Raw genomic sequence first — 11,635 nt, forward strand, 5'->3', positions numbered from 1 at the left:
GGAAGTATTCTTATTAAAATAACAACATCGTCCACGTTGATCTGTGACGGACGATCATGAGATGACAGCTCATACTTGAGAAGAATGGGACAGATTGGAAGTGCAAACCCCGCTCCCGTTCCAGGGGGACAAGGAGAGGCGAACGATGGACCGTCATGGTGGTGTAAACTCATCGCCAAAGGAGCAGGAGTAGCAGCCGGCTTGTGTAAGAATCGAAATGAGCTGGGGACTCGTAAATCGTTCTTGTAATTTCAGGACATTGACGTGATTATTCAGGCGTATACTGATGAAAATAGACCATGACCACGTTGACTCAAACGTTTGCCGTTTGTATAACTGTATACCTTTATTTGTGTGTTTATGGTACATCCAATTTGTTAAGGTTGTGGTTTTTAAGATCTACAGAAAAATGTACATGGAAAGCAATAATTTAGGTTCTTTTTCCTACTTCAGTATATACAAGGATACTCTACAACAGGGATGGTCACTGGCTTGCTTTCTTTACCATTTGTACTAATTAACGTGTGCCTCGACATGCTCCAACACACGCAGTGACTTGGCTCGTTAATTCAGTTAGAATTAAGAGGAGGAATTATGTGAGTGAATGAAAGAAATAAAGAAAAAGAATTAATGAAAGAAGTACATATGTGAATGAATAAAGGAATAAATGATACACCGCTGCCTTCCCTCCAAAAACTTGTGAAGAAACGCAAAAGTATCTTGAAAACATGTGTTAAAATAAGCTGTCATTTTAAAAAATCTGCTTTGAGACATTTTTGTTTACATTAAGGATTAATTCAGATATCTTGTTGCATGTGGGGAATGGAATGGACATTAACAAAATGTTAACTGACACTGTCACACTGCCCTCAAAAATAAAGTGTAAAACTGTCACAAAGCATTCTAAAACACCTTTCCAGTTTTGTCTAATAATAAGATCAACAAGAAAGAAAGAAGTTATGGAACTATAACCCTCAAGCATCAATGGCAAATCAGATCAGATCGGCAATATGTCATATTTTTCACACACGTCAAATACACCATAACATTTTGTTTTATATTATGGAACTATCATTATTACTTGCAAACACATTTCACACGATAGTATATTCCCCTCATAAGAATTAAAAGTGCATGTGAAAGATGCATTTGAAGTAATAATAGAAACACTCAAACAACGGGGTATAGTGTTTCAATGGCAAATCAGATCAGATCGGCAATATGTCATATTTTTCACACACCTCAAATACACCCTAACATTCTTTTTTAGATTATGAAACTGTCACTATTACTTGCAAACATATTCCACCTGATACTATATTCCCCTCATAAGAATTAAAGGTGTATGTGAAAAATGTTTTTGAGGAAGTAACTAGGAATACTCAAACAAGGCGTATAGCATTTTAATGGCGGATCGGCGAAATGTCATATATTCACACACCTCAATTACACCCTAACAATTTTTTAAGTCATAAAACTGTCACCATTACTTGTGAATACATTTCAACTTAAGGTATGTTCTCCTTCTAAAAATTAAACGAATGTGTGAAAGAAGTTTTTATCGACACAATTTAGTCTATCTTTGCTATGAATTGAGAACAGAAGCCAGAGAGCTATAACATACTGACTTGAAACATTACTACAAATCTACTGTCCTAATACGGACACTAATACCAATTATTTGACTTAAACTGAAGTGACAAAATAATAAACCGGGCTCAGTCTTAAATACTACGCTGCTACCATATTGGCTACACTGGTTACATAACGACCGAGACATATGTTCAGCGGCTTTTCGAGGAGTTTCTTCTCCCCCTCTATAGGCTCCCTGGTGTATACATGTTGTCTTCGTGTGAGATGTGATGTGAGACCACCTGACCAGTGTAAAATGTTCTTCACATTTGTGTAACAGGTTTGATGAAGAGATAATCGATAGTCCTCATGAGATCTAAATCAGTTATTAGTATTTTGAAAATTTGATATTATTATACTGATTATTAGAGCTGTAATGATGCATCAAATTATTGATGCATTGCAATTGATTAGTTTCTGATGGCAGTTAATCAGTTGTTGAAATGAAAAACTTTTGATGTGTCAATAGTATGTGACTATCAATAGTTTAGTAATTAACTTTCATTGATAAATGCAAAGCACAAAGTAAAGGATGTTGGGTGCAGACTTGCAGCCTTGTTGAGTTTATGTTTATTCAGGTTAACTATTTACTTGATCTGGGTTTCAAGTTTCTTCTCAACTATTATTTGTTTTTATTTCAAATAAACTATACATTTTTTTCTTGGCTTCAAATGAAACAAGTCAAGGAGAGAAATGTGTATTGCAGTAGTATTGCAACAGTTGGTTGCAGTAGACCATCACTATCACAATAGTTGGTTGCAGTAGACTATCACTATCACAATAGTTGGTTGCAGTAGACTATCACTGTCACAATAGTTGTTTCCTCTTTGATAGTCACCCCTACTAATAATGGCTACATGAAGCTGTTTGTTTGTTGATCAGTGCTCCACTGAGTAATAATCCAGCTATATTGTGGTGGTCTGCAAATAATCAAGTCTAGACCAGACAATCATGTGATAAACATGATGATCAGTGCAGTTGGGATACAATGACGTGTCAACCAAGTCAACGAGTCTGTCCATCCAATTCTGTTAAGGGTCTCTTTTGACAAGCATTGTTTGCTTTAATAAACAAATACTTACCTTGATCTTCACCATTGAGATTATCTACACACACAAAAAAGTAACACATTGTTTACTGATTTGTTCTGATGTCAGGATCTTTTGGCATGTTTTCATAACTCTTAGTATCATTTATTTCCTTACCGGATATTGTAGCCATTTGGTCTATTTGTATTACTTTATTTTGTATATCCAAGAATGTGGATTGTAACCATGGCAACACCACCATTTAATATGATATATGAATTGAAAATAGTTGAGGTGAAAAATGACCTGAGAGATGTTTCTGCCAATGAAACTGGTTTACCGAACGTTACTGCACTCAGCAGCTCAGTGCATTAATTACTACTGTCTGGAAACAGTAAAAGTAGGAAGCATGACCTACCATTCATCTTTCTTTGAGTCTGAAGTTCTTTTGTTTGTTTTCAGCGGCACTTATCATTGGAATAATGAACTGCTTCACATTTACGCCGATATGTTTGGCAGCAGCTGTTATATTGATGTAAGTATATGTAAACAATTGCAATAGAGCGTATATTTCCTGATTTTGTCATTTGTATATGGGTCATGCAATGAACACATCGTACATGGCTGGGCATTTTGTCATCAAATTTATGGATAGATTTGTCAAGATTGAATGATCCAAGTCTTGTGTTCACTTGTCATGTGTAAATCTGTAGTAGCCTTACGTAAACAGACAGAATGATCTAAGTCTTGTGTTCACTTGTCATGTGTAAATCTGTAGTAGCCTTACGTAAACAGACAGAATGATCTAAGTCTTGTGTTCACTTGTCATGTGTAAATCTGTAATAGCCTTACGTAAACAGACAGAATGATCTAAGTCTTGTGTTCACTTGTCATGTGTAAATCTGTAATAGCCTTACGTAAACATAACCGATAAGAAACAGAGCTCATGAATGTTCAAGGGTCAGTTGGAAAGCCTAGTGGCTAAAGCATTTGGTCTTCACACTTAGGACCCTGGTTTGATTTCCCACATGGGTACAATTTGTGACGCTCATTTCTTTTGTTCCCTGTGATATTGCGGGAATATTGCTAAAGCAGCGTACAACTCACTCACTCATGAATATCCAAGAATATTGTGCTTCTCTGTGATTAACAATTTAGCACGTTGAATAATATTTTGTCTCTGAAAAAAAGAAATTTCAAGTCTTGAAGACATCTCTCTCTGAAGTAAATTAATGAGCAAATGGTCATAGAGACTACCAGTGGAAAAATCACTTTTTGCTATGTTTCTGCTATGTATATTGTACTCTAATGTTATGTATTTATGGCACATTTGTCTAGATATTTTGTTCATTTACTATTATGAAATGGTAATAAGAGTAGAAATAAACTGAAGGGCAGTAAAATGTGAATTTTTGCAATTCTCAATGCTGACTGGTTTGTAGAAGGAAGTCACGTCACATTACTTCATTGTTCAGAACAGTATAGTACGACATATTTTGTTTTCAGGAAGAATTGTCCTAATGCATTTTGTTTCAGATAAATGATACGTACCCATATGATATGAAAGCACTGGGTGAACGATCTGTGTACACATTTGAAGTTGCCACTCATGCCATTAGCTTCTTGCTTCAGGATGGTTGGGTGCATGCTCATCGCTATGGAAGCGCCTTGTTGCTGCCCTTTCCTGGACTTCATCCAGCCACTGGGACGATGGTCAGACGCAAGGCCACATCTTCAGAAAGCTATAATATATGGCGTGTAAGACAGCCTTCAAAGTTTATCAGCTGTTAATCATAGTAATAAATACAGAAAACTTCTTTTTCCTTTGGTAAATGCTCTTTATTATCCCCAGTAACACGTTTTGCAGGGGGTATTAAAATGCACCCTGTCTCTGCGAACATCCATTTATGCACATTTATCTTTTCTGGAGCAGACGACTAAAACCGTTCAATATTTCTTCACCAAACTTGACACACAGATTGGTCTAGTGCTGTACTGGTGCCTTTTGATAGTTTTGGATTTCTGAATAAAATATTTTGGGCATTTCCATGGTAACAAGTTTGACTTTGATTGTAATTGGAGGTAATGCAGGGGATATTGATGACTGTCTTCTTGTGATGACTGGTACATTTTACAAATATGGAGTTCTTGAGGTTTTGTTTGAGGCAGCTCTATTATCTATGACAAATATAATCGAATCTGGATCAGGCAATTAAGTGATCAACAGAAAGAGCATTGATCTACTCAATTGGGATTCACAGACCTGTTAACAAGGTTGCTTGTCAACAAACATGGTTTACTGTATATCAATTCAAACCTGAATTGGTTTTCAGTGGTTCTGGTAGGCCATAACAGTCATAAACCCTGTGGTCTTGTACAGATTTTTGGAAGTTTCATGTGCTGATTGCAGTTGTCTTGTTCCAGATGTGCAGTAGTTCCAATAGCCCTGTGTTTTACCCTGACACAGCTGTTGTCCTGTGCTCTCATCATGGCAACGGCTGTCTTCTATGGCCTCATGGCACTCGGCAAAAAGTAAGTCTGCCATTAAATTCCATTTTTATCATATTTAGCTGCTGGTAGACTGATGATGACGATGGTGATGATGTTGATGATGATGATGGGTAGCCTAATGGTTAAAGCTTTCATTGGTCATGCTGACGACCTGGGTTCGATTCCCCACATGGTTACAGTTTGTGAATTGTTTTGACCATGGTAAGATAGAGTGCAGCCTCTTCATGTAATATTAGGGAGTGATGTTTATGTGTGTAGTTACACATGTAGAAACACAACAGGATTAGAGCAATAACATAGTCACAATTCTGTTATTACAGAGCTGACCGAAATGAGATGGCTGTGCGGGCAAGGTCAACTGGCGAAACCGAGATGAAGGCCACATTGATTAACAATATGGATGTGGAGGCAGATCAGAAGTGATTGAATTGTGGAGACCAACCTTAAAGAGTATCCCAGCCTGTGCCAAAAATCTGCAAGCTGAAAACTCATCAATTATTGACAATTTCAAAAGCTTTCTGCTTTATTCATAACTCAAGGCATCAAGTACGGTCGCTGCCAGGAATGACTGAGTCTACTAGCCTATGTTTTGACTGTTTTTCTGATTAATATCGTATATAGGCTATTGTGAGCTGAGCTTACTTTATAAAAAGAAATTCTGCTACACACAAGCTACAGGCTAGTGACTCACAGACACAGACTGGCATCCATTTTTAATTCCAGATCACAGACTGATAGATGCAGAGCACAGATACATAGTTTCAGACAACAGGTGTGTAGTTGGAGATCACAGATGGATAGTTGAAGATCACAAGTGGTGGATAGTTGTAGATCACAGATGTATCTCTGAAAGTTTCACATAGTTGCAGATGAATAGATTTACATGACTGATGGATAGCTGAAAATCAAGATGGATAGTTGCAGATCACAAGTGGATTGTTGAAGATCACACATGTATGGCTGAATATCACATACAAGTAATTGAAGATTACTTATGTAAAGCTGATGATCCAGATGGTTAGATGCAGATCACAAGTGGATAGTTTAAGATCTCAGATGTGTAGTTGAAGATCATAGGTGAATAGTTGAAGATCACTTATATATAGCTGATGATCACAGATGGTTAAGTGCAAATCACAATTGGACAGTTTAAAATCAAGTGATGCTGTGAAAAACTGGCACAGGATCCTCGTAGTGTACAGACATCTATTGAGAGATACCTATGAGTAGCTGTAGACAGCAACCGGTAGTATACCAGACTTTTGAGTGGAGTCACCATGTGTGCACATAACATTCCAACAAGCCTTTGTGCATCAGGATCTGCTGTTTCACAAGTTGATTATTTACAACCAATATCATCAGTAGAATGCCTGACAAATGGTTGTCCCTCTTTCCCTTACTCTTTGTTTCCTGGACAGTGGTTCTTGAGATCGTTAAGAGGCCCCTATCATATTTCGAATTGGGGAACTCTGAATCTTTACTGTTTAACAAGGAATCTGAATGGTGGGACTCCCTAAAATGAATTATTCTTGGAGACTTGAATCTAGGGAGCCCCAGAATATCTCCCTCTTAAAATCAGGTCTGATACGAAGACCCTTCATCTTACTGCATAACTTCGAGCACTGCTTCCTTCATGAGTTACATTAACAAATGGAGAATTGATCCCTGAGTGGATTTAATAATCATATGATAGAAATACTCACTTTCATGTTTCCTGTGGTCAGTCTGTAATAACTGGATGATAACTAGTTCAGATTATCCAGGTTTGCAAGCCATCAGTCTATTTGACATGTCCCGTGTTGCTTCTGTCTGCTTCAAGATTTCATGTCCATCATAGAAACAAGTCTCAGTTGAAATCAGATCCAAGTTCATATGACTGAAACACAATAATCTGAGGAAATACCTTTAGCATGTGCACAGTTTGGAACCGATGACATGTCAACCTTTTTCAGCCTGGTAAACAATGCCCCAGTTTGTTGAATGAAAGGGAGTAGTGCGGTAGCCCAATGGTTATAGCATTCGCCGTCAAGCCAAAGGTTCATGTTTGAGTTCCTACATGGGCACAATGTGTGAAGCCCATTTCTTGTGTCCCCTATTGGGATATTACAGGAATATTGCTGGCGGCATAAAACCCAGCTCACTTTAATGAAGGTTGTTCTGACAAGACCATACATGTGAAGTCCTCAGACATTAATAAGAACTAAGCACCTGCATCCATGAGATCATCACTGCAACTTTGTTGCTATTCTGTGCATTATCTATTGTAATTACTGGTACAGCTTTGCTAATGGTGACTGAAATTGTGTCACAGGTGTAGAGCAATTCCGTACTTTTGTCTTTCACAGATAGTAAGGCTAGCATCAAGATCGATAAGACTACAGAATACTGGATACCTTCTGTTATCATTGAAGGCATGCAAATTTACATTCAATAGGTTAGGTTTATGGTTAGGGTGAGGTTTAGAGTTAGGTTGATGTGGCACTAAATGATATGGCTGTTAGGTATCCGGTATTCTGAGGTGTACCCCAAGATCCTGCTACAGATTCTATCATGGCAATATGTTTAGATCATTTCTTGTAGTAGATTTTCATTTTAATTAAAATGTGTCCTGCTCATGCATTGAGTGTGGGTCGAACATTTGATTCGTTTTCCAGCAGTGTCATGCTTCAGTGATCCATATATCATGTGTATTCAGCATTTTCTTTATTATGTGTCATGTGACAGATCTACTTGTATGCAGGGCTCAGTTTAAGAGAGAGATTGAGCCTTGGTATGGAATGGTGGACAAAATGAAATTTATTTAATTTCATCATGTAATTACACTGTCCTTAAAACACAAATTTCAGTTTGTGAGATTACAGTTGTTGATGCAGAATGAGGTGTCTAGAGAGTCGTCTTGTTGTGTTTTTACCATAGTGGATCTGTAAAGTATGAAAGATGTATATGTAAATTGTACCACACCTTGGTTTTATAGAAGGACATTATCTACAGTGCTGGTCCAAACTATTGTTCTGTACATGCTGTCTAAGTTGCCATGGTTTCCATGTTATCATAAGTGTACATGAGGCCACAAAAAATAATTAGATTTTCATCCATTTTCATGGTCATTTTTTGTTTTAAGTTGTATTGTGTCTTTTTGGCAGACTGAAAGGCATCTGAATATTTGCTGCAGAGGGATGTGATTAACATGAAATTTGAGTTTCTGTGAGTACTCAGTTCAAAGTTTATTCCGTCATTAGGAAAAAAATGGTAACATGTATAGCCTTTCCTGATCTCCATGTTATATCCTTTCCTGATCTCCATGTTCATTGAGACTTTAAAGAGATATGAGTTGTTTGGTAGAGAGCCTGGCAAGGATGAAAATCTAATATTTTTTTTATAGCCTTTTACTGTTTTTCTGGATTTATTCATGAGGCGTCATTCATTTGATTTACCTTACAATTGACTTTATGGATGACTCCATGGTCTGAGGTACCTATTCTGCTGGGCAGAGTTGTGTCCCTTTGGCATTACGGGATCTGTTGATCTGAACTTGCTTTTCTCTGAAAACACTGACAACAATGAAGAGACGAATCAAGTTTCTATATCATCTGATACATTTACATAGACTGTTGAATTATGTTGTTGTGTTGGCATAACATCACTGCCACAGGCAAATTTGCTGGACTTTTCCCTCTTTCTGTCAAAAATAAAAGGGTTAAGAAATGTTTAGTGGACTGTGCAAGATGTGACGATTCATCATATCTCTCTTGCTTGTGGCAGAGGTACTATGCTGGCAGCACAGAACTCTGGGTAGGAGAGTGGATTTGCGTTTGTTTACTTCATCAAGTCCACAAGACACATGATTCTGTTACTAGATTATATGTGACAGTGTCCATTGGGTATGTATGATATGTTTGGTCAAGATAACCAACAGTTATCCATTTTTGTGGTAGGGGAAATGTGCAAGACATAATGATTTTGTTTTAGCAGAGCTGGTTTATAGTGGGACTTTTTACATGCATTTAGATTTGGAACTCTTAAGAGACGACAACTTTTTCATGTCATGTCACAACATATTTAGCTATGTCTTGCCCCTTGTTTGAAGTAAACATTGTATGTTTTATGGTGTACAGCCTGCAGAGGTCAGTACTAATGTTTCCCAAATGAGAGTCTAAAAGTGCAGTCATGTTGTAACAGTTACATCTAATAGTATGAATTACCAGAGTGCATTTGTGTTTTACAGACAGGGTCATATACAGGAATTTTCCTTTTTCCATCTGTCATATTCTCTGAATATACCATTGAAAATAAGAACTTTGCAAAAAAGCAGCAGTAGCTATGAAAATATGTGGTAATTTGGGGTGAAACAGCATACCAGTGTATTAGTGGAATTGTGGTATTTCCCCTTCGGTACAGTATACTGCAATACAATTTAAAAATTCTCTTCGGTTTCATAAGGTCGTTTCTATCTAATCAAAATATTACAGTTTTGTTCATTCAGAATAAGAAAGATAATGGTTATTTCTGTGTTATTGAACAGTGTAAGGATTGACACTTATTGACCCGAAGACCTTGTCCTGCAGTGTGTACCGTTTCACCCCAGGTGGTAATTGATGATACCTGGTATGTAGATATACAGTCAGATTGTAATCAGATTGTACGAAGTATCCTGTGTTCATTACAAACATGCTTATGATACAGTAACTAATATGAAATTATTTGGGGGGAATTCCTTGTCCCTTGCTAAGTATTTTAGTTGAAATAAGGAACTCGGTTCTTTATTAAAACTGCTCCTGTATTGTACCTTGAAACACCATGACAGGCAAGGATTAAAGGCATTTACAAAATATTGACAAAAAATGTATAATTGGTGAAACAGTCAGCAATAGTGCCATGATTCTCTCACGCTGTGATCAAGGGTTTTATTTATTTGAGGATCTATGTTTGAGCTTTTATTTCATGTTATCAGGATGAGGTGGTCATTAGTTCATTTGTTCTGGGTTTTGTTAATGATGAACCATTTTATGTTTGATTCCGTCGACAAATTCAATAAATGTATGTTCATGTATATTGTTTTACTTTGTTCCTGACTTTTTATTCATGGATTATGTTGTTTTATTTACAATACTGGTATTTATGGTTGTTTTTTGTTTCATTTGGTTGAACATTTTTGCTTTTATATTTTTTATGATAGAAGTGAAAAATAATTTGGTGTTCCTATGTGACAATAGGTAATCTGTTTTATCATGGGTGTTGAAACACACAGACTTACAGATGTGAGGGTTTCTTAACTTGTTTTGAGTAGTAAATGTACATTTGTTGACACTACTCACTTTAATATCACATGTGCACTGGTGTGTCTGATACAATCCAGGCGGAACTACTGTGTTCCTTCATTGGGTCAAGGTTATCATGTAATGCAAGGTTCTGCAATGTGCTGTGCTGTGCCAGTTTCTCTTAATCAGGCATTTCAGAAGCAGGTGCTTGCAGTTCATGTCCTAGATTCACCAGCATTTAATTTATCGAAACTGAACAATAAAGTTACAATAGGAATATTTTGAGAGATGTTTTTAGATACTGTGTGCTGTTTTCACTATAAGGGACAGAGGGGTAGACTTGTGGTTATAACTTCGGCTTGTCAGACTGAGGGGTTTGATTCCCCTCATGGATGCTCTGTGGGAAGCCTTTTTCTGGTGTTCCCCACTGTGATATTGCTGGAATACTGCTAAAAGCAGCATTAAACCATACTCACTTACTCTTCACTACAAAAAATATCCCTCTAAATACTAATGTTCCCTAACTTGTTTTGTTCAGTATATATCATATTTGTTCACCAAAGTGGTAAACGTGAGAAGTGGGTCACTTCCGTTGTTTTGTATGCACTCAACATTAGTCATATAAATGAATATTTCACTAATGCCAGCATTGATCTCTCAGCTGTAACAAGATCATGAACATGACATGAAGTTTTTTGTTTCTGTGAATGATAATTTGTTACACTGCAGTGGAGTATAATGTCATCCCTTTTCATCCCTACATATGTAGCTTGCGTGTACATGTACATGTGTATGTGGGACTTAGCTTCATATGTATCTTGAGTGGTATGTTGTTGCACAGATGGTAACTCCTTTACTCCCTCAGAATAGAAATTACGGAAGAGACAACTGGTTTTGATGTAAATGGAGTTAAACATCATCAAAGATGTGTATGCACACATGAAGCTCTCCCTCTGTCGTACATAGTGAATTACCCATGATGCATTGTACCCAGTCACCCCTATTGCAGCAAATGAGCATGTCCCACATGAGAGTGAAATTGTCTGGCGGCTTCCAATCCCCTGTGTGTATGCATTTTTGGCATCCTAAGTTACTATGTTTGTAATTGTCATGTGGGGAAAATGGTACAACTACTGTGCCCAAATTTTATTGCAGAGTTGAGACTTACAGACAGTACCAGGTCCTTCCGTAATCAAACCATTCTGT

The 11,635-nt window shown here is 37.2% G+C and overlaps 1 protein-coding gene across 1 annotated transcript; it reads left to right on the plus strand.

Moving 5' to 3' along the window:
• Window positions 1-10,228, plus strand: LOC137273655 (calcium channel flower homolog). The gene is made up of 5 exons (XM_067806443.1): window positions 1-205; window positions 3,123-3,195; window positions 4,293-4,418; window positions 5,085-5,192; window positions 5,492-10,228. Exons 1-5 carry the CDS (start codon window positions 85-87, stop codon window positions 5,592-5,594), a joined length of 531 nt encoding a protein of 176 aa, XP_067662544.1. The 5' UTR covers window positions 1-84; the 3' UTR covers window positions 5,595-10,228.
• The last annotated feature ends 1,407 nt before the right edge of the window (window positions 10,229-11,635 follow it).

This window comes from Haliotis asinina, chromosome 2, assembly GCF_037392515.1.
Source record: "Haliotis asinina isolate JCU_RB_2024 chromosome 2, JCU_Hal_asi_v2, whole genome shotgun sequence".
NCBI lineage: Eukaryota > Metazoa > Mollusca > Gastropoda > Lepetellida > Haliotidae > Haliotis > Haliotis asinina.

What these genes read in the sequence shown, in the direction of transcription:
- LOC137273655 (XM_067806443.1), top strand. Translation starts at nt 85, where the DNA reads ATGGGACAGATTGGAAGTGCAAACCCCGCTCCCGTTCCAGGGGGACAA. An exon ending in AGGAGTAGCAGCCGGCTTGT is followed by an intron (nt 206 to 3,122) that starts GTAAGAATCGAA and finishes GTTTGTTTTCAG; the next exon opens with CGGCACTTATCATTGGAATA. An exon ending in GCAGCAGCTGTTATATTGAT is followed by an intron (nt 3,196 to 4,292) that starts GTAAGTATATGT and finishes TTCTTGCTTCAG; the next exon opens with GATGGTTGGGTGCATGCTCA.